The sequence below is a fragment of the Neodiprion pinetum genome, chromosome 5, assembly GCF_021155775.2.
Source record: "Neodiprion pinetum isolate iyNeoPine1 chromosome 5, iyNeoPine1.2, whole genome shotgun sequence".
Classification (NCBI taxonomy): Eukaryota; Metazoa; Arthropoda; class Insecta; order Hymenoptera; family Diprionidae; genus Neodiprion; species Neodiprion pinetum.
In genome coordinates, this window is record NC_060236.1 from 28,761,479 (window position 1) to 28,783,928 (window position 22,450).

The 22,450-nt window shown below is 39.3% G+C and overlaps 1 protein-coding gene across 4 annotated transcripts; it reads left to right on the forward strand.

The window, feature by feature from the left end:
- Window positions 1–291: 291 nt before the first annotated feature.
- On the forward strand, window positions 292–22,155 carry ena (ENAH actin regulator enabled). 4 transcript variants are annotated; one of them, XM_046625298.2, is made up of 10 exons: window positions 8,926–9,426; window positions 9,801–10,122; window positions 11,057–11,226; window positions 12,360–12,614; window positions 13,690–13,751; window positions 13,977–14,292; window positions 14,809–14,974; window positions 15,357–15,545; window positions 15,657–15,909; window positions 16,080–22,155. In XM_046625298.2, exons 1-10 carry the CDS (start codon window positions 9,374–9,376, stop codon window positions 16,106–16,108), a joined length of 1,815 nt encoding a protein of 604 aa, XP_046481254.1. In that variant the 5' UTR covers window positions 8,926–9,373; the 3' UTR covers window positions 16,109–22,155. The 4 variants fall into 4 exon arrangements, with proteins under 4 accessions (XP_046481252.1, XP_046481251.1, XP_046481253.1 ...); XM_046625296.2 differs by lacking the exon at window positions 8,926–9,426 and adding an exon at window positions 292–494 and having other exon boundaries at window positions 13,977–14,974; XM_046625295.2 differs by having other exon boundaries at window positions 8,919–9,426; window positions 13,977–14,974.
- Window positions 22,156–22,450: the final 295 nt, after the last annotated feature.

The following is a 22,450-nucleotide window of genomic DNA, read 5'->3' on the forward strand; positions in this document are numbered from 1 at the left end:
TTATATTATAACTAATATACATTATAACAAGCTTTTTTCGCGCAATAGCAATGCGTAAGCGTAACGGTGAAATTCAGCGATATTTCACTCGGTCGGTAAGGACGGACTACAGCATCCTCTTAATGGAGCGATAAGTAGCGAGCTGATGCGAGAATCGATTTCTCCGCTCCGTCAATTGTTTTGAAAAGTTCGAACGGCGACCGTTAGACGGCAGGCGAGTCGGTGCCGAGCGTCGAGGGCGAGTCGAGTTTCCATTCTCGGTCATTCGTGTTGCGCTAAATCGAAGCCCTCGGTTCCTCGGAGTCGGCAATATGGCCGCTTGGAAGTATAATAGGGTGTTACTGTGGTGTTAGTGGTTCGGTTTTATTTATGTCGAATTACCGTAAATCCTGTCCAAATCTCGCTTGTTTTCATGGGATCAGTGAAATACTGTGCAAACGAAGACATTCGCCCTGTACGAGAGCATAGCAGTTACCAATAACCGGGAACATGAAGTAAGTACAGCGGTTAACGTCGCGTACGTACCATTGCGAAGAATCGAAAGAAACCGAATACACCGAACGAGCCGTTGCGTTGCCCTCATCGATGATTAAAACGGCTCGCTCCGCGTCATTTTGAATGATCCCCGAAACACGGTGACTCATTTCGCTCCTTCCGCCAGACTCGCCACCCTTCGTCTCTCTCTCTCTCACTCTCACTCACTCACTCACTCACTCACTCACTCTCTCTCTCTCTCTCTCTCTCTCTCTCTCTGTCTCTCTTTGCGTCAACTGTTTTCCTCCCTTCGCCCACCTCGATTCTTTTTCCAACAACACGTTCGCTCGTCCGGCCTGCCAGCGATCGTCGTTTGTTTACGGCAGAAACCGCGGAGCGATAAGTAATTCGAGGAGAGAAGAAAAGCGAGAAACCTGAGGAACCCTCGACCGATTGACAAAGGAACAACGCTCGTCTCACGACTTACTCACACGCTCATTGGTCGGGCAACGTCGAATCTCCCCTAATTTAACGCGAAAACGCAACCCGCCTGACAGGGGAAGTACAAACGGGAAACAAACGAAAGCCTGCAAGGCGCGAACGGGCCCAAAACTACCCTCGATCCGCATGCACGCGTGTCTGTCACAACACGCCTGTGTGTCGCATACGCACGCCGGCATCCCCCGCAGCGTGTGCAGCGTTCTAGATCCTGGAAGTCGGACTTTCGCCGCCTCCTCGTCGAAGTGCGGAGAAACCCGCCGCCTCCCACTCGTGTAACGATTTTTGACAGAAGTTAACGTTTCGCCGGGGTGCGGAGATCCCTACGAAACGACGTGCTTCGGCTTCCGGACGGGTTTCGTTTCGTTTCAATTCTCGAAATCGGTAAAATATTAGTAAGTAGTTGGTCACGGGAGCGATGCGATATATTTTTAGGGAAAATTCGATGTTATGCAGTTTCAGGAGGGTCCGATGCTACCAAATATAACATTCCAATCGGTTATTGTTGTAATGATGCTTCTTTAGAAAGAGTCGTTATTTTACAACTTTGGGATTAAGTGGAATTTGTATAAGCCGATGATACAGCGACAGCAAACTCAGATTTTGTACATTCAACTTCTTCAGTTATTCCAGAGGTGCGAAATAGTAAATTTTTGTTTCAACATTTTCGATACGTTTATGTTACTAACTTGGGCCTAGTACGTTCTGAAAACCCAAACGCATGTTCAAATATACGTATCGTCAAGTTAAAAATTGATCATTTTATTTCAATCTATCTACACTCGTTTAAAGTTACCAACTTCAAGCTCGTTCGAAATTCGCTTGAAATCGCATTAAATTGAGTGAAATTATTGAGTGTCGTATAAACTCATTGAAACCTTGCATTCGTTTGTTACCTGATGCGGAAGCGAATGGCCTCTCGTGAAAACGTGATTGGGCCGAGAATTGGGCTGATACCGTTTGTACGCACATGCCATGCTGGTTTTTTCACGAGGTTGAACTTGGTAACGTTATAGCAACGAAACATCGGGGAAAAATCGTTATTTACTCAAGTTTGAAATTATTTCGAAGAAAACAAGATTTCGAAATATGAGTGTGTTTTGTTTTACGACGATCTACCGAACCCTTCAGACAGTTCCAAAATGGAATAGATAACGGTTTTTCCTCAACATGAATCATCACGATAACGTGACTAACTTCAATTCGATGGTTTTTCCCAAAACCATTTTGCCCTGCATTCTCATTCTTCGATGTTCTGTTTCTATTTACTCATCTTTCTCTTTTCGATGTATAAGTAGGTGTCTTTTCTCGTTACTAATCCCTCAAAAATTCACGAAACGTGTTTTTCGTGAGGTTCAAGTTACGTGTAGTGACGTTACTGTAACGTTGCATGTTTAAGAAACATCGTTTCTTCGCACCTTTAGAATTGTCTGAAATTTAACGAAGCATAATAGACAAAACGTACTCGTAACTCGAATGCACAATAACGAACTTTTCTGTCATGTCTCGTTGCGTTAACGCTGCTAAATTCAACCTCGTTTTTTTCATCATATTGAAGTTAGTAGCTTTATCGTAACGATTAATGCTGAGGATAAAACCTTTATTTCGCTGTTTTGGAACCGTCTGAAATTCAGTCAACCGTAATAAAAAAGCACACACTCATATTTCGAAATCTTAGTTCATTAAAAGTCGTTGTAATATTGAAAAAATATTGATTTCTTCTTCTACGTTATATAATTTATGATTCCTACGCATTACGTTCACTTGCTTCTAATCATCTTCTCGTATTTTCTTCACTCTGTATTACATGGCGTACGCGTGTGTTGGAAAAATGTGGTGCGCGAAAACCAAAGTTCCTCAATAGACTGTCTTTTCAACGGCCGTTGCGGTAATTTCTTATCAATCTGTTCCGAGTTCCTGACCACAGACAACAATGCTTGCAGCGGGTTGTTCAAGATGCTGCTGGAAAAATTACACTATTCGAAAATTCATCATTTTTCACAATAGATACGTTCGTTCTCACTTGAGGCAATAGATTTTCAACGTAAATATGATTTCGGAGATAATGAATCACCGTTACTTCGTTCAATTACTATTCGCGTATAATCGCCTCGTTAAAAAAATTACTTATTATTACAATTGGCGCGATGACGCATCATTTCTCGGATCTAATAGTATACCCGATGATAATAACGGAAAAACCGCGAGTTATTACACGCCTTAAACGATCACAGAATGTAACGAGAGGGTGAAGAAGTAATGAAAGCAATTAAGAAAATCGAAAAAAAAAAAAAACGTCAAGTCGATGAGATAATTGGAATAACGAATGGCGAAGAAGCAGCAGAAGCATCAGCAGCAGACCGGTTTGCGTAAACACCTCACACCCCGAACAGACTTGCTTTAAGGGTAAGTTTCAAGCCATTCCCAAAAAAAAAAAATTGTAAAAACGCTGTAACAATAACAACGTTGCGGACCAATGCGCATGTATAATTAACATCTGCGGGGAAAAAAGGGGGACGAAGAACAAGAGGAATAAGAAGAAAAACCGGGGCGGCGGGGGGTGGGGGGGGGGGGGGAGGCCTCCAAGCCGGCTTAGGTTCGGTTAGGCCGGTTAAATTTGCACGGGTACGTAAATGTAAATCGCAGGACGATGACTTCTCCTCCTTCCCAGCTTCTTCTGCTTCTTATATTCCGCTGTTCTGAAACGTCAGTCGCGAATCCCCCCCACGTGCGTTTTTGCGATCGCCCAAGGCGTTAAACTGCGGGATCTAATTTTAAGAATATCGGTCTCGTTGTTCGACTTTGTTATATATATATATATATATATATATATATATATATATATATATATATATATATATATATATATATATATATATATATATATATATATATATATATATATATGTATATATATATATCCACGATTGCACTCGCCTACATTGTACGCCCTGCGGCATTTCGATCTAAACTATGTATAAATAGGTATAACCTGCGCCTCGAGACCCTGTCTCTGCAAAATTCCTTCGAATATGCACGCAGCTTTATACACTGAGAGAAATTTTTAGTTCATGTTACCGCTCAGTCCTCAGATATTTTCATATTTTACCACAAACGAAAAGTATAGTTCTAGGTAGAAAATGAAAATTAGTTTTATAGGTCTTACCGGAAAATTTAACGCTCGTGCAAGAGTAAAATTGACGTTAAAGCCTTGTTCGACTAAAAAAAAATAGAGTGAACCGAAGAAACTGATTTTGCGTTGCAATAACCAAAAAAGGATCGGCGATAGCGCAAAACGGTTAGGCGTACCTAGTTTTTCGTAATTTCAACAATATTCGAACAGTTTTTTTTTTTTTATAACGATACCTGTTTTACTCAATTTTTCCAGTTATTGTAACAAATGAAATTTTTCACCGTTCAAAATTTATTTCTGCAGTTGTCTCAACTCTGAAACATTATCCTGAGTGTTTTTTTTTTTTTTTTTCTTGTTTTTAGATTTTTTATTCAACTACCCACGTGTCAACACGACGAATCAATTTCAAATCGTCGATCCGCCAGCGATGAATAATTTTTCATTCGTAAAATAAACTGCGATCAATCGAAAGCGTTTTAGTCACCCTTCAAACTCACCGCAGCGATGATGAATTACAACGTCTACTCGGCTCGACAATTGTCAGGATTCAGGTAAATTGCCGTCGAGTAACGGACACTCGTCGGTGTTGTTGGTATATATATATATATAATAACATCGTTTAAGTTACCGCGAGTCAGATTCAGCTGAACGTAATTAGCTCGACATGACGAACAGGTGAATCATCGAGGTGATCGAAGAACCGAGTTACCTGACTAACAACTCGTGTCTCATCGCGTTCCCATTACCGCAACTATGTAAGATAAAACCGGCTTGTCTCGGTATTCGTTGTCGTCGTTATCATCATCATCGTCATCATCATCATCATCATCATCATCATCATCATCATCATCATCACCATCATCATCATGATCGGCATCGTTACGGACAAGGTGGTGCGAGCCAATTCGGAAGCCGGCTCCTCCTTTCACCGAGCAGGTGACTGAAGCTCGGGTTTTTTTTTTTCTTTCTTTTTTTTTTTTTTACTCCCCTGCGGATGACGAACGGCGAAAATGAAGAAAAAGAATAACGAGAAGGGGAATGAAAAGGAGGGATGCGATTGTGCCGCGGCGTGTGCAGTCTGCAGAAATACGGCCAATGTTAGTCCTTGGATCGGTACACTGTTGGGTATAACGATCATCGGCCCCTTCTCGTCTTCGTTGTCGTCGGCATTGTGATCGCAGCTAATCAAGTCCGCTGAAACGTCACGAGTTGTTGCAAGGGGGAAGGAAGGGGGAGAAGAAGAAGAAAAAAAAAAAACGAAAAATTAAGTAAAAAATAAAAATACCGGGAAACTGATGCTCGTACAACGGTGTTAAAAAATTCTTCCACCCGCGTATTTTTTTTTTTTTTTATACGTCCGACACGTTCGTGTCAGTCATTGGTGGTTCTACGTTTCGGCCGACGTATGCCGTCATTGTTTAACACTGAAACGTAAAACGAATATGCATAGTATTTTCTAAACGAACTGACACGTGCTACGTGGTATTGAAATTGGAACAAATGATGTCACTAGAGATTGAGATAGAGATAGAGATACATATGTACATTTAAAGAGGGATTAACACTCACGTACTTATCGAGTATACTCCTTATCGGGTTCAATCGCGGCTGCTTTGCGAAGGATGAAAGGAACGCTTTCATCGATCAACAAATATCACCGCGGACTTTTACCGCTCCACGTATCTCGTAAGTGTAATGCACGCTTATTTGCTCTTTCTCGCTCTCTCCGTTGCGTCGGGATGACAAAAGCCCTCATCCACCTGGATGAATGAACCAGAAACAGGGAAGTTGGTTTTCACTTTTCTCTTTTTCTCGTTTTTTTTTTTCCCCTTCTATTTCTCTTGTTCCGTTGTGCGCAGTCTTTTTAGTGAAGCTTTTCTCTCACTTTTTGAACGTCCTGAATACGGGTAGTAGTTTGCTCATTTAGAGCTTAAGCGTTGAGGGAATATTCGGGGAATTCAGTTTTGTGGAATAGAATTAAATTTTTTAAAGTCTGGAATAGGGTGGGGGACAAACGAGTCAGGTTATACGAATGTGTCGGATAAAAAATAATAATAATTATCAGCCACGTTATCGTCAGCAGCAGCAACAGCAGCAGAAGTTGTTTACTTTCTAACGATATCTAGAAAATGTTAACCGTCACCGTGGGGTTAGAGAGAAATCCAAGGAATTTCATGCACTCGTCGTGAACTTGTTCAATCCAGAGTCCTAATCTCGAGTCCTAAGTCGAGTGGCCGGGCGCTATAGTTGCAACCCAATGGCAAGGAGAGACGGTGTACGCTAAGAGAAATTTTCTTATTCCGGTTACCGCTCAGTCCTTGACTATTTTCATTTTTTACCACAATCAAAAAATATAGTTCCAGGTAGAAAATGAAAATTAGTTTTCTAGCTGTTACCGGAAAGTCTGGTACCCGTTGCTATTCTTTCTCATTACGATCGCTGTTGCTAGATTTTCTTGCAACTGTTGCGAAAATTTAACGCTCGTGCAACGATAAATTGACGTTAAAGCCTTGTTTAACTTAAAAAAGTAGAGTAAACCTCGGAAACTGATTTTGCGTTGCAATAACCAAAAAAGGATCGACGATAGCGCAAAATGTTTAGGCGTACCTCGTTTTTCGTAATTCCAACAATATTCAAACGGTTTTTTTAACGATACCGGTTTTACTGAATTTCTCTAGTTACTGTAACAAATGAAATTATTTTCAGTGTAGAGTTTCACGGTTATAGGTATAAAGAAGCAAGGAACCGTGCCTTGCACCATGCACACCATCTAGATCCGGGTATTCGCGTAACGCGGAAGAAGGATGCGAGAAGTTGAAACGTGATAGCGATCCGTCGTCGTCTCGTGATCTGCAAGTATAAACCTGAGAATCACGCTCTTGTTTTGCATTCTGTTAAGCTGCGGTACGCGGAACCTCCGGACGATGGTTTCTCCGGATGACCGGAAGTGTGGAGAGAAAAAGCTTCCCGCCGATCGATTTCCAAAGCACCGATTACGATTGGCGGCATCGCGATCAACCTCCGTTAATCAGTAATCGCGTTAATCGTCCGTGTAATTGAGAAGGTCATCGGCGACTATTCATGTTTCTTCGCTGCAGGCACACGTGTCTGACTTTCGTTTCACTCGGTCGATAATGTCGGATGCTATCAAATGTGGCAATTGTACCAAGTCAATGTTACGAGTTTGGGAATCTAGTGGTGTGGTGTAGATTAAAGATCATCCATTCGTATTTGCAGCGACAGTTTCAAGCGGTAACAGGAACAACGCATTGTTTTTCTGCACCATTTCCACAGCAATGATGATGGGATTTTTTAATAGTCCTTTTCGAATGTTTTCGCGAATCTGCCAGCTATGAAGCGAGAATGGTTAAAAATACCCTGGAATATGTGTCACGTAGGATAGGAAATGCGCGCACGATTGTTGTTATCAGGAGGAATGTGTACTGCTGCCGGAAGTGGTCGGCAACATCCTGCAGTGAAACATTTCATCCGGAGACTTCAGTCTGTACAATAAAGTTGTCCGAAGCGTTGGACGTTACGGGATCACCGCAGATCATAACGTCTTGAAGGACCAGAACCGGGTTCGCGAATATCTGCCGGAAGTTGGAAAGACATAACGTGATCGGTGAACTTCTTTCTCCTTGGGATTCGTGACAGTGTTTCATTTGTGTAGTGCAGAAAGTTTTTTTTTTAACGACTTCGGTATTAACCCGAGATACGGTTTCTTATGATTTTTATCGAAAGCTGAAAAATATTAGACTGTCAAGGAGAAGCGGAACGGTGGTAAAAGATATGCAGTTCGCTCGATTGAATTTCATTCCTAGTATCCTACGTAACCGTCATGGTGGCGATGTATTTACGATACTCGACATATCGGCTGATATATTATCAGATGTTATGTAACGATATTCTTCAATAAATTTTAGTTTGTTCAACAACGGCGTAACTCTTCTACTGCGATTTATATACTTCATTTCACAATACTCAAGGGCAAAAAAGTTTCATCGTAGAAACCATTTTTTACCACCCTTGTTCCAAGGAGAATCGAATCCGCAACCCGAGGAGAAAAAAGTTAAGGGATTCAGGGGACGAGTATGAGTTGACTTTGACGTATGGGGATAAAATGTATATATACGTGTTCAGTCGTGTGGAATAAAGAACATTTTTCATCGAAATTATTCGTCCGAGTTGAGATGTCGGTCCGATTTCAATTGCCAGGACTACTAACTTTTTAAGAGACAAGAGAACGTCGAAAATATACCGTCGCCAAAGATATTTCAACTTTATTTGTAAAGTTATTTCTGAAAGAAGATTACATCGTTAGCGAATGAAATTAGATGAAAAAAAAAAATCGAAATCAAACCAATACTATCAGGTACTCGTTTAACCTCACTGAATCATTCTGAGCGAATTTCATCCCAAAAATTTATCAAATTCCTCGTAGATTTCAGGAATAGACTTTGACAGTCGTTCGTTTTGCTGGAAATCAATTCTGTAATCGAAAAAAAATTCCTTAAAACTTTTTTTTCCACTTTACCTCAACTTTGCCGATGTCTTACGATATTTAAACAATGAATTGTGGTTAGGGAAACTGAATCTAGCCTCTTCTCCGATCCTTAAACAATACCTAGATATTTTTTGTTGCGATTTTTAGAACAAATCGTCGAAGCAGGATATCGCTTTTTTGGAACTGGAAAACCGTTATTCGATTCTGCCGCGGTGTGACGAATTAGGGTTAACGTGTAATTTTACACCGCAAGGACGAGGCAATTATTTACCGGAAAAAGTTGTTCGTTTTTCAGTGATGAATCGCTGAAAAGAAGTTTGAGAATGCTCGAACACTGCTCATTATCGTCGATGATAAAACTTTCCGGGTAGCGGTGTGAAAAAGGGTGCTCACCACGAAACAACGAGGGCAACATGCTGCAGACGTAATTGAATCCCCGCGTTTTCCCCGTTTCGCAAAAGTCAACCGATACCCCGGAGGCACAGCAGAAACAACACCGTAAAGCGAATCCTTGAAAGACTCGCGCAGTCAGGTGTCACGAAAATGGCATCGTTTACCTGCAAAGCTGGCGGGGAGCTTGCGGCGATGAAGTAATCGTCTTAGCCGGCTTCCTCCTTCGGACAGTGTTGTAGAAATAAACAAGGTGACAGGGTGACTTCCTCTGTCCTTGGCTCGGGCCAACGCCTAACGGTACCCCGGAACAAGGGTAAAGTACAACCCAAGGACGACACGTACCCTTCATCGGCAAGACCATCGCCGACATGACAACCGCTAATCACAAACGTTGGTCCGACTGGAATACCTACTGGGCATGGTATTGAATGCTAACTAATTCCATTCGCTTCCAAGCCGTTTGTTACCGTCTGTTCCATTTCTGTTTTCGGCTCGCCCCTAAGCCAACGCACGCGTGGCAGCGTCTCTAATGACGAATAACAATGATCTCTTACCACTTGGCGAGTGTGGTGGATCTTTGCATCGAATCTCACTTCCGAAACACGCGATGTTCCTACGTCATATTACCGAATCCGTGTCACAATGTCGGTGAATCCATTATTGTTCCATTCCTCGTGTACGCGAGTATTTCGAACTCGTTTTGGTTTCAATTTATCGTTTATCGACATACCGACTTCGTTCTGGTACTTGGTGTGTACCGTACTTAACGAAACAATGTCATTATCCATTTCGCAGTGAGGTAAGCATATCATCAGCACGGGCGTCGGTGATGGTGTACGACGACGTGAACAAGAAATGGGTGCCGAGCGGAAGTTCGTCCGGCTTATCGAAGGTGCAGCTGTACCATCACCAGGTGAACAACACCTTCAGAGTGGTCGGTCGGAAGCTCCAGGACCATGAGATAGTGATAAACTGCGCTATCCTCAAAGGACTGAAGTACAATCAGGCTACGGTTACGTTTCACCAATGGCGGGACAACAAACAAGTTTACGGGCTGAACTTCTCGAGTAAAGATGACGCCGACGCTTTCGCCAAGGCCATGCTGCAGGCCCTCGACGTAAGTGTTGTGTATACTTTTTATTTCCCTTTTTCTGTCTCTTCGCCGAGTCGAAATTCTTTCTTTTATCAACCATTCCCGTCTTGGAACTATGCACCTTGGAGAAAGGTCCCCGTATCTTTTCACTTCTCGTATTATATATTACACTTGTTTACCCTGCGGAGATGATATGCGGACGTCAAAAATGGGGCGGCTTTCTTACCTTTATACATATACTATCTTCGATGTACTTTACACAGCTGTACCTGGAGAGATACGGATATGTATTGAATTACTTCATTGTCAGGCTGGTCGCACACGAAATCAACCGGACGCTTGCGTGGGAGAAAGAAAAGAAGATAAAGAGAAAGAAAGAGAGAGAGAGAGAGAGAGAGAGAGAGAGAGAGAGAGAGAGAGAGAGAGAGAGAGAGAGAGAGAGAGAGAGAGAGAGAGAGAGAGAGAGAGAGAGAGAGAGAGAGAGAGAGAGAGAGAGAGAGAGAGAGAGAGAGAGAGAGAGAGAGAAGGCAACGTGCAGAGTGCATCAAGCCACATGCCGTGTAATTGGATAACTTCTCCCGGCCACACGAATATTATATCCGATGCAAAAAATTACGTCAACGCGTCAGCCTTCGCTTTTTCACTCCAATAATTCACAAACGAGATTCAACTCGGTTATTAAGACCATTTACCAAAACCCTGACTCGAATATATCAGTCGCTCCATTTCCCGAATCTGACTCACTGCGTGAGGTTATGCAGTTTTTTTTTCCTCCTTACCTTTCGTTACAGATCAACGACGATTATCCAATAACCGTGACAATTGGCAGTGTCTATCAATTTAGAAACCTTTAACTTTATAATGAAGTAAATTGAGCTCGCGGCGTATTATGATACATCAGTAGCCATTGAAAGATCGAACTTTAACCCGTACTAATCCGTCTGAATTTTCATCCCAGGTCCTCAGCAACGGCAGCAATATCTCGAGGAGTTTGGGTCCGGCAGTCGCTTCCACAGCACCGGCGAATTACCAGCAACAGCAACAGTCCCAACAACAACAACAACAGCAACAACAACAGCAACAGCCTCTTGGTATCACCCAGCAGTACGAAGAGGACATGGGATACAGGTCAGTCCCTAGATTCGTTTTTCTTATCCAATTTTACTTGATTTTTTTTTTTTTGCGGTTTTACCTTTCACCTCGATTCACGTTCTGGGTTCCATTTCTCGAGTGCTCTCTTTGTCCCCGATGTTTTCATTTCTGTCCAATACGTGACGGGAGTATGTTATCTGCAATAATATGGTAAACAGGATAAGACGACGATTACGGCGTTTCAGGACGATTCGAGAACCCGAATAGCGGCACTTTGCCAACGATTATATGTAAATGTTCCTGCAAGGATCCATCGACTCAGATTTCTGAAGAGGACTAATAGACCCTGACTATTCTTAAACTCACAATGTACATACCTGCTCCGTCTCTTTCATTCTTGTCACTATATAATTTATGACTAGTATAATATTAGTAGAACCATATTATTAGAAATACCGAACATGAGGTAAGGAGGCTCTTTGGGTGCTAATTAGCTGCTAATTACGTGCTATTTTGAAAAATGCGATGCATAATTTTACTCGAATGATACTTCGGTTATATTGTACATTGCTTTGACGGGATTCTCCGAAATAAATTGAATAAGGAAAAATTTACGGCATTGTTTAGACCGCAGGTGCAATTCCAAAGTCCCTGAACTCTGCAGGACATATGCTCCGTGCAATCAGGCCGCCTGGAAACTTTGATCGAGTTACTCATTATTCCAACTGACTAAATGACACCCGGTAATTGAATAAATCACTCCGTGTCGCCTGCGAACAAGAGGATAGCTGAGTATAAATCGCGACAATTAAATTACTGCGTATTGAATTAACGAATTAATTTAACGAAACAGTTGGATAGATTAAGATAATATATCTACTGCGAAGAAGTGACTTAATAGCAGCGATGACAAGTGTCTATAAATAGATGGATAACCGAATCAATGCAGGATAAGGAGACAACTCACGATCAACTGTATCTTGTATGCTCAGTCAAGATAACAACTGACAAAGTACAATCCAGATAACCGAAATGGCTGTAGCAATAACTTCATCGATGTAGAAACTACTGAGAATGAGTTACCAACCGTTTGAATGCCTCAATGATCCCATGCAAATAGCAGGTACCTACTTATCGTCACTGGTCAATGATGTGTTGGGTGCTTCCAGTCAGAGTCAGAGTCAAAGCCAAAGCCAGGCCCAAAGCGGATCTGGTCCCGTTCAGGGGGGCCTGGGGATGGTAGGAAGCATAGGGAGCGTAGGGAGCGTGTCGAGAGTTTCCTTGTCCCTGGGGCACCTCGGTGGAAGCCCTGCCCCCCCATCGGCAACCGCCGCTCCGATAGCAAGCGGCATCACAACCGTCATTCAGGTCGGGGGTGGAGTTGCGAGTCGGGGATCACCGGCTGATCGCGAGAACGTCATGAGGTGACTTACGACTGCCGGATATCATTGTCTCTGCTTACATCCATGTTATAGATATGCGGTATAACATGTAAAGCCGGTGCTGGAAATAATATTTCTCAAATAACATTATCACGTTATTCAAATACCGCTGACCTTTCAACTCACACTTCGCTTTTCTTTGTTTCTTTATCTGTTTATTTGGATTTACGAATCTTGTCACTTTTTTTTTCGGTACTGGTGAATTATCACTCGCATCTTATCGATCGGAAAAATTCTAGAATTTTGAGTACCCACTCGGGTGGGCGGACATACGTTTTGGAAAATCAAATGGCCTTTAGGTAGAGAAAAAACGAAATTTCGGAGTGATCTGAGTATTCCTCAAGTTGATATAAAAAATTATTAAGTGCTACAACTATCGTTATTCGTCAAGTGATTTCACAAAATTGATGATCCTCGTTCAGTTAGAGCGATTGGGAATAGATCGAAGATCCAAGTGAAGAGGTTCTTACCAATAACGATACAGCGCGCATGTTCTTCAGCGTTGGTGCCCTGAATAATACAATGACAAATGATCAATGCGATGTGATCCCTTGATCAGTTTTAGAGATTATGAATTAATTGTAGTTATATGTCTTTCCGCTATGCATAATGTAGTTATAAAATCTTGTGAATAATATATTTGTAATAAGGAAATGAAAAATTGGATTGTAGCGATCGTCACAGCGGGCGACTCTACAACCTTAACCTACATCGAAATTATATTTCATTTTGCCTCTATGCATATACGCCAGTTAATACGGACTGAACTGGTTCTACTATACTACCCACTAATATCAATAATGTTTCAAATTTTACTAGCATCCTTTCTAGGTAGCTGGTTTCTAGAGGTATAACCAAATATCCTAATTTTTCTAATCATGTTAGTCTAGCTGGCTGACTAATACGCTTTGCTCTAACCTCAAATACATATATTTAAGAATAAATTATTTTTCACGCAAGTTTAAAGGAGAAAAACCTTTTATTAAGAGAAAAGAATTTCGAAACAAAAAATCAACTTCAGACCTCCCAATTCACGTAAAAATTTTACCACACACAGAACCATGACCAGAGAAGACGTGGCGATAATTCAAGAGCGACGGATGTCTCAGCAGAACCAAGGTACAGTGGAAAAAAATTCCATTCAAAACACGTTGAACGTTGCAATTTTCAAAACAAATAATCATTTCTTGCGTAATCATTGCCTCGGCGTCGGCAGCGCCCCGGCCGCGTTCGTGGCCACGGATCGAGAGGTCCTGGGTTCGAATCCCGATGGGGCCGTGGTTTTTTCATCAACATTTTCCGTCCCATTGGCGTTCCTAGCTAATGATGATGGTTTCTTCGCAGTAATGAGCAGCCCAAGCGCTGCGGTTCCACCGGGGTGTCCGCCAGCGGCGCAACAACAGTCCGGCCATCATCGGACTTCGTCAGCACCCCCGGCGCCTCAACCGCCGGTAATGCCGGGCCCTATAAACCCGGCACAATCACAAATAGGGGGCGGTGGTCCGCCGGTACCGCCGCCACAACCACCGGCAGCACCCCCACCACCCTGCCCGCCGTGTCCGCCGTGTCCACCGTGTCCACCAGCGACGATAAGCTACCAACAGCAACAGCCTCCGAGCGTCAGCACCGCACCCGTACCGCCCCCGATGATGATGAACCAGTACGCATCATCCTCCCAAAATCCCAACCAGTCACAATCCCAGCCAATATATGGTACCAATCAGGGGAATCAGTACGGTGTTGTTGGTCAAAACAGTATTTACGGTGTCGGTGGTAGTGTGAGTCAGAGTAACGGTGCTAACCAATACTGCACTGGTAGTCAGAACAGTCTGTACGGTTCGACGACGATTCAAGGCGGTCACTTTGGTAGTAATCCGAGCATTCAGAACGGCCAACAACAGCAACAGTACGGTAGTAATAATTCCATAAACCAGTACGCGACCACTGGTCATAATCAACAGTCACAGTACGCGGTTGTTGGGAACGGTTCCCAGACTCAGTCACAGTCGCAGTATGCGGTAGTTGGCAATGGTACTCAGCAGTATGGGTCGACCACTGCTACCCAGTTGAGTAGTAATAATTCGACAAACCCGTACGGTACCCCTTCAAATTTGGTCAATCAGTACGGCTCTCATTCCATTTTGAATTCTAACACTTATGCTCCTCCGGTTGGCAGCAACGGCCCACCGCCACCCCCCATGGGCCCACCTGGTGGCCCTGCTGCCCCACCCCCACCTCCACCTCCGCCCGCACCCAACGCTAACTCAAACAGCTCAGATGCACCGCCCGATACCAATTCGTTAGCTGCTGCCCTCCAGGCTGCGCGTCTTAAAAAGAAACAGGTAAGTTCCGAACAGCAAATATACTTTGTCCAGAATTTTCAGTTGTAACAATTTCCATGCTCCGATATTACATGATCCAAATTTGTTTGGTATCTCAATGAATGTGATTTTATGTATCTTAATACAACTGAAGATCTTTGCTCCGAAGCACGTTTGTACAACAACTCCATCGATGAAATCGATCTTTTTCTATGCGCATTTTTAATCAACAATTAGGAAATCACATGCTGAGTCCTGACTGGACACCCTGGATTTCTAGCGCAGAGAAGATAATGGCTTACATGCAGACCGATGGCTTTCATCCGTTCATTTTCATCAATCACCATTGTCGTTTTTTCTTGTTTCGTTTTTTGCTTCTTTCTCCTCATGTTGTACTTTTTAGCAATCCCAGCCAATCGAGAACAGCGGCTCGAGCACAAGCAGTAGTGGTAGCGCCACTGGAGGGGGCGGCAACTATGGAACACTTGGACGTGGCGGAGGCGGAGGAATAGCTTCTATGATGGATGAGATGGCTAAAACACTTGCACGCAGGCGCGCAGCTGTTGAAAAGAAACAGCCAGAACAGCCTCCGGTATGTACCAAGAAGTAACAGAGTCGCGCTTACTTTATTCTGAGAAAAATTGTAAGATCAGCCTTGAATTCACTTGTCGAGATTGACCAGACGGTGAAATTTTCTTTTCAGGAGCCAGAGAATTCGCCGGGAAAGGGTACCTGGGATAAGAACAATTCTTCGAATAACAAATTCGCGAATGGCGCCGAATCCCCAAAGTCAGCTCGCAAGAGGTTCGGCTCCGCGTCGGAAGACACATTGCTCAAGGTGAACGGAGTCAACGAAGGTACGCCGTTGTCCGCCCAAGAAATGGAGGCATTTAAGGCTGAAATAATCAAGGACGTTCGTAGAGAGTTTCAAAAGATGAAACAGGAGATAATCGAAGGTATGTTTCAAATTTTAGGCATTCTCGACGTGTACGGAAAGAGATAAGGACATTACAACAATATCTATATTTATCATCAATCTTTTCTTCGCTAAAAATTAAGGAATTTCATTTTATTCTGTATATATGAAGGAATTCGATGAATGTGGGACTTTTATTGTATTTTTCAGCACTCAGGTCGGAATTGAGCAGAAGGTAAAGTCAGCCTGATTTATCTTAAGGTTCATTTTCTACGGTATATTTATAAATGGATTCTACTGAAGTAAAAAAAAAAAAGAAAAAAAAAAAACTAAAAACTAAAACAGAAAAAAAACCACATAAGAAATGAAGAAAAAAAAATAAGTTAAAAGTAAGAAATTCATCATCGACAAGCGCGGAAGACACGGATTTTCATCAGACTTACATTGGGGGGGAAAAAAAAATAAACGATGAAAATCAGAATAGAAGCTACAAAACTAAACAACGGAGAAAGTAACCAATAGAAGATATTGTTGGAAGAATAAAGCAAATGAACGGGAATAGAATAGAAAAGAAAAGAAGAGAGAGATACATACACGATGTAGTAATATCCATGTATATCAGCCATTTGTATGTATAAGTATCTTGAATTAACTTAAATTAACTTAACTTAAATTAAATTAAATTATAATTAGTATATTACGTCTCTTACATTATACATATACATAACTACACGTATGTATGTATATTGCCTTTACGGTCGATATAACAAAATAGGTATCTACCTACCTATAATAATTAACGATACACTTATAATCGTCGCAATAACGCGTGCTGCTCATTGTCGTCCATTATTTTGGGCCTGAAACACCTTCTGTCGCGTCTAAAACGAAGGTTTTTCTTTTCGTAAACAACGTGTACCGTGATCACCATATTTATCTACCACAAATTTTTTTTCTCCTTAATTCGATCACCGACACTGCAAAAATCTACGGTTTCACGTAATTGCCCCCCTCGCCCCCCCCCCCCCCCCCCCAAAAAAAAAAAGAAAAAAAAGAAAAATAAGTCTGGACTCGATTGCTTTTGGTAACTATATTCTTATTTCATCGTAAGTTTCGTATTATGAAATCAATTGTCACCGACTTGGGTATACAAGCGCGTATTAAAATTTGTGCGTTCGTGTAAACTCGTGAAAGAGTTCAAAATCGGGAACGTCAATGGTTGATATATTTGAGAACTAAATACTTTTTTTTTTCCTTCACGCTCAGGATGAACGACGTTCGGTCTACTTAAACTTGTCTTGCTGATTGACGGATATCGATCAGTTGCTCAATTTATCTCTTCGTTTAGAATTTGAAAAAAAAAAAAAAAACAGAAAGAAAGAAATAAATCAAAACAAACAAAATATATATCAACCAGACACGTCGAATTTTACGCACGTTTTAGATATCAATTCGAGATCATTAACCCGTTGAGGACACACATCGAAAAAATAACGTTGAGGACACACGGGGTCCAGCGCACCCCACGCAGAAAAACAGTTCTCATTTGTGTTTCACGCTATGTATCGACTTAAAACCGGTGCGAAACTTTAATTTTATTCCATTAGACGGCTGGCGATAGTTCGAGGTCGAAGATTATAAGACATCTGTATATATACACACATATATATTTAATTAATAACCATTATTTATTGCTGAAAAAAAAAAAGTCAATTCATGCATAAATACTTACGTTTACAGAAACAATATAACATCAATCAACGATAAAAAAAAAATTGAATTTTTTTAAGATTTTGCCACAGTACGGCCACACGGGGTCTACAGAACCCCAAAAAAAAAACACGTGCGCACTAATATGTCTCTGCAGGATGACTAATGCCAAAGAGACCTTCGTAACGTGTCAAAACTTGTTGTGGAGACTTCAAACAACAACAGATGGTGCTATATATCTAATTCCTAAGGGTCTTTGTAGATTTAAAATTGCATTGAAATTTGTCTGGGGTCCGTTGGACCCCATGTGTCCTCAACGGGTTAAATGATACTTGATGATAAAAAAAAAGGATAAAAATAACGCACACGTAGGCGCATAATTTTTTGAATTACGTAATCGCTACACGCGCTGTCATATCCTCCGCCCGCCCTTCCACGACGTAATCGAGCTGTGAACATTGACGTACATTTAATAGGGATCAAAGTCAGTAAAGATCTGTGGTATCTGTGATATACTTCAGAAATAATCACATTTCGAAAATTATTTTATCTCTCTATATTGATTTTAAATCTACTTTCTAAGCCGCGATACATTTGCAATTTTATCCTTAACCGAGATGGCAAGATGTACTCTTGTCGCAGTCATACTCCGAGTGTTTTTATTACCCGTGTTTCATTATTTTATTCAATATATTTCGTATGTCTTTCGTTTTTCAAAGGTTTCTATTTTCCATGTTTCAAGCCTGTAATCGCAGTTTCATTTGTTGCTAATTCCGCGTAGATTCCTAGAATTGATACGACACCACAGATTTGCTAGATGCAAAGTTTAAAAAAAAAAAAAAGTATTTAGGAGAAAAAATTAACGTATTTCTTCTTCGGATAACGATGATAATAATTCGTTGCAATGAAACGCAAGTTTTGACTGATACAATATACATATAATTCAATTGTATTGATACGTGTATAAAAATATACATATACACATATATATATATAAAATATATACACGTACATATATGTATATGTATGTATATATGTATATATATACGTATGTATAATTTACGACTAGACGATAAATAATCCCTGCCTTGGGTTACGCATTATATTATAATAGTCAAATTGTTTATAGACGTAATTTTATCGATGACTGAAAAAATAACAATGACCGTTGGATGATGTGAGAAAATCGCAGGTGAAACGAAATTCCGACAAAAAAAAAAAAATAAATAAATAAATAAATAAAAAAGAGAAGAAAAGTTTTTTCTAAACAATTAAGAAATGTAAGAAAACCAAACGTAACAAGTCGGTTGTACAATTGTATCGTGAAAATTAAATACGCGCCATACGTTAGTAATAATAATGACCTATTGACATTCGTAAGATTAAAAAAAAAAAAAAAAAGAATACAAAACAACAAAAAACGATTATAACAGCACCCGTTCAACTCTTCGGTAATCATATAAGTTATTACCTACCGATTGGCAGTTTTTGTAATTGAGAACAATCATAGATCGTGATGCTGTAATAATTATAACAACAACAACAACAACAACAACAACAACAACAACAACAATAATAATAATAATAATAATAATGATAATGATAATAGTTGTAATGATAATGGTAACATTAATCGCGAATAGTTCTTTAATCTATTCGCTAATCAATTTTTAGCAATTGTTTTTCTTAAATCTTCTTTCAATTCTCATTTTCTCATTTAACCAAAAGTACCTATACCCACAAAAAAAAAATGCACGTGACGCGCGATTACTTGATTCAGTGTGTTACCGTGTCTTGTAGTATATATATATATTTTCTTTCTTTTACAATACGCGGTTTTAATCGGGCATCTAAATTATTATCGTGTGAAATTTTACGACACAACAGTTTTATCATGATCATGTGAAACTGACCGTTCGGTTGAAAGTTTATATAGATATTTTATCGCTGTATATTATTGTGATGTGAATAACGTTGAAGCGACGGGAGGTGGACAAAAAGGACAATGCCGTAGTGTGATAATACACTCTGCATACGTGAGATCGTACGTATGAGCGAAAAATTTGCTGTAATCATTCCGCCGATTTTATTGACAAAAGATTTTTCAACCTTGATACTTTTATAAATCCTAACTGATAATATCATAATTAGTTTTATTATCGTACTTTCGTACGTGTTTGCCGTTTTGTCCTGAAAAAAAAAAACGAAAAGAAAAACAACAAAAAAAAAAAAAGTGAAAAAGAAAGTAAATTATATTCCACGATAATTATATGTATAGTAAATTCCACGACAAAAGTGTCAAACGAACAAACGAACTCAAAGGCTTGTTGGTGAGAATGTTGTATGATTAGTTTCTTTTTTTTTTTCTTTCTTTCTTTCTTTTTTTCTCCTTTCCTCAGCAATTGCCATTTTTCCATAAGTTTTGCTGGATTGTGCGTTGAAAAGAGATTGAAAATAAAAAAAAAAAAAAAAAAAAAAGAGAAAAAAGAAAAGAAAACTTCCTATATTTAATTAGTTAACAATAAGTATTGTAATTGCTAGATCGCGTCAGCTGCCATTGAATTGATACGCGCGTTGCGGTTATTATGTTTGTATAAAAAAAAAAAAAAAAAAACAAATAACAACAACAACCGTAATAATATTGTACGTTAGCTTTTAAGAGAATTTAAAATATCGATCGACTGTAAATACCTTTGTTTTTTTTTTTTCTTCCTCATCAACTCAACCTATTTCTTATCGTTTGGTGATTCAAAAACGTTTCTAGTCCGAGGTGTAAAATGGTATTTAGTTAAATCCAGTAAATCTATGGCGATTCGGTATCTCTCGACCATCTCAAACCCCTGAGCTGTATCGTTAATGAAATTACGTTTTTAACTTATCCTAATTTGTATTAACCCCGAATGCAATGACTATGTTAAATTTGTAATACGGCAATATTAAGAAATTATTTTATAATTAGTTGTTTAACGCAGCGCAGCGTTACGGGCGATAAGTGATACAACTTTTTATTGCTAAAACTTTCATTATGTTATTTTTATTTTTTTTTTTTTTATGTCATTTTGTTCTCTATTTCTTTTCTCGACATTTTTATACAACGCATATATTATACTGAATTATCATTGATTTAATTCTCTTGTAAATACATACTAGGATTACACATATATGTATATCTATTGTACTAATCTTCCACTGTAATGTATAAATTTTAATTTTTTTTTTGTTTTTTTTTAACTTCAATCACTTCGAAATAACGAAATTTCCGTTCGTCTAGTGTTTTTGAACGAGAAACCTGATCTCACACTTTTACGAAACAAGAGTCTCGAATTTTGCGAATATTTGCGCCCTGAAACGAAAACGGGGTGAAATAAATTGAAAACAGCATTGAAAAGCAATATCGTCGAAAGTTGAAGGATACTCGTTATTTTCGATCAAATTTGAACAAAGTTATTCCATTTCGTATAAATCGAAGAATATCACATCTCTCTTTGACTGTATTCTATCTAAACTTATGCATATTTCCGCAACGAGGCAAAATATGTATTAATTTTATGCACACATAGACATGCATATGTTTACATTATAAATATATCATAACGATTATTATTTTATACAAACGGCAGAAATTCGTCTAGAATTTTAAATAGCACTGTTTTGTTTCGCAATTTTTTGTAATTATAATGATAATAATAATAATTATAATAACAACAACAACAACAATGACAATAACAATAATAGTAATAGCAACGATAACGATGATATTTTATATTTCAGCATCGTTGCCGGATTGGGTATGAAATCCGTAATTAAAACCGTTTCATTCCATGCTAGAATACAAATGGATTTAATTTATATGTACGCCTTCCTGCGATAATCTATGAATATTTATAATTCGATCGACCGATCGTTATTGTAATTGTTGTTGCTATTATTATTATTGTTGTTGTTGTTGTTGTTATTTTAACTATTACTACTACTACTACTAACAATATCACATCTTAAGAATACAAAAGTCTGTTGCGTAAAGTATTTCTCCAGTTCGCCATTATACGCACATTTTGTATACTGGCATTCGATTTTTTTTATTTTTGTATTTTTTTGTTTTTTCTTTCTTTACACAACAGCGAAAGGCCCAGCTAGTATTAGAAGGCATTTATATACACTATAAATATTACGTATACAATACAATACATGCAAGTATATTGTGATTAATTGTTAAGTATAATAACCACACACGCACGCAAACCCAAACACACGTAACACATAAAGTGGACCTACGAGTATTAAGAATGTTTTTAATATTTAACGACAAATTAAATAAATGAAAATACATTATACATGTATAATATAAATATTTAGTGTTCCACGGTGAACGATGGTTGAAAATCTTAGTTTTATTTAAGATATATGATATGAAAATATACCTAGAACGTAGAGATTAAGACCAACAACTTTGCATTATCCTATTATTTCAAAATTCTAATTATTCTCATCGTCGTCATTATTATTATTATTATTATTATTATTATTATTATTATTATTATTATTATTACTATTAATAAAAATTATGAATACATTATACAGGAAATTCAAAATTTGTCGCGAGCCGCGGTCGGAGACAATGAGCCTGCAGTTTTTTGCTTTCTTTGTTTTGTTTTTTTTTTTTTTTTTTATTTTTTTTTTTTATATAACATACTGAAAGATCGGTTTATGATTACGGTTAAAAACGAAAGAGAAAAAAAAATGTAGAACAAAAGTGGAACGTAAGATGAAAAATCGCCAAAAAAATATTTGCCCTCCCAGCGATTATACGTACGCATATCTACAGCTTTTTGGAAGAAATTTTTTTTCATTGTTTTCCAATATCGTTTCAA

Excerpts from the sequence above, each read along its gene's own strand:
- ena (XM_046625295.2), top strand. The coding sequence starts at position 9,374 with ATGACAACCGCTAATCACAAACGTTGGTCCGACTGGAATACCTACTGG. Across the intron at positions 9,427-9,800 it reads TGGAATACCTACTGGGCATG|TGAGGTAAGCATATCATCAG; the intron begins GTATTGAATGCT and ends TCCATTTCGCAG. Across the intron at positions 15,910-16,079 it reads GAAACAGGAGATAATCGAAG|CACTCAGGTCGGAATTGAGC; the intron begins GTATGTTTCAAA and ends TGTATTTTTCAG.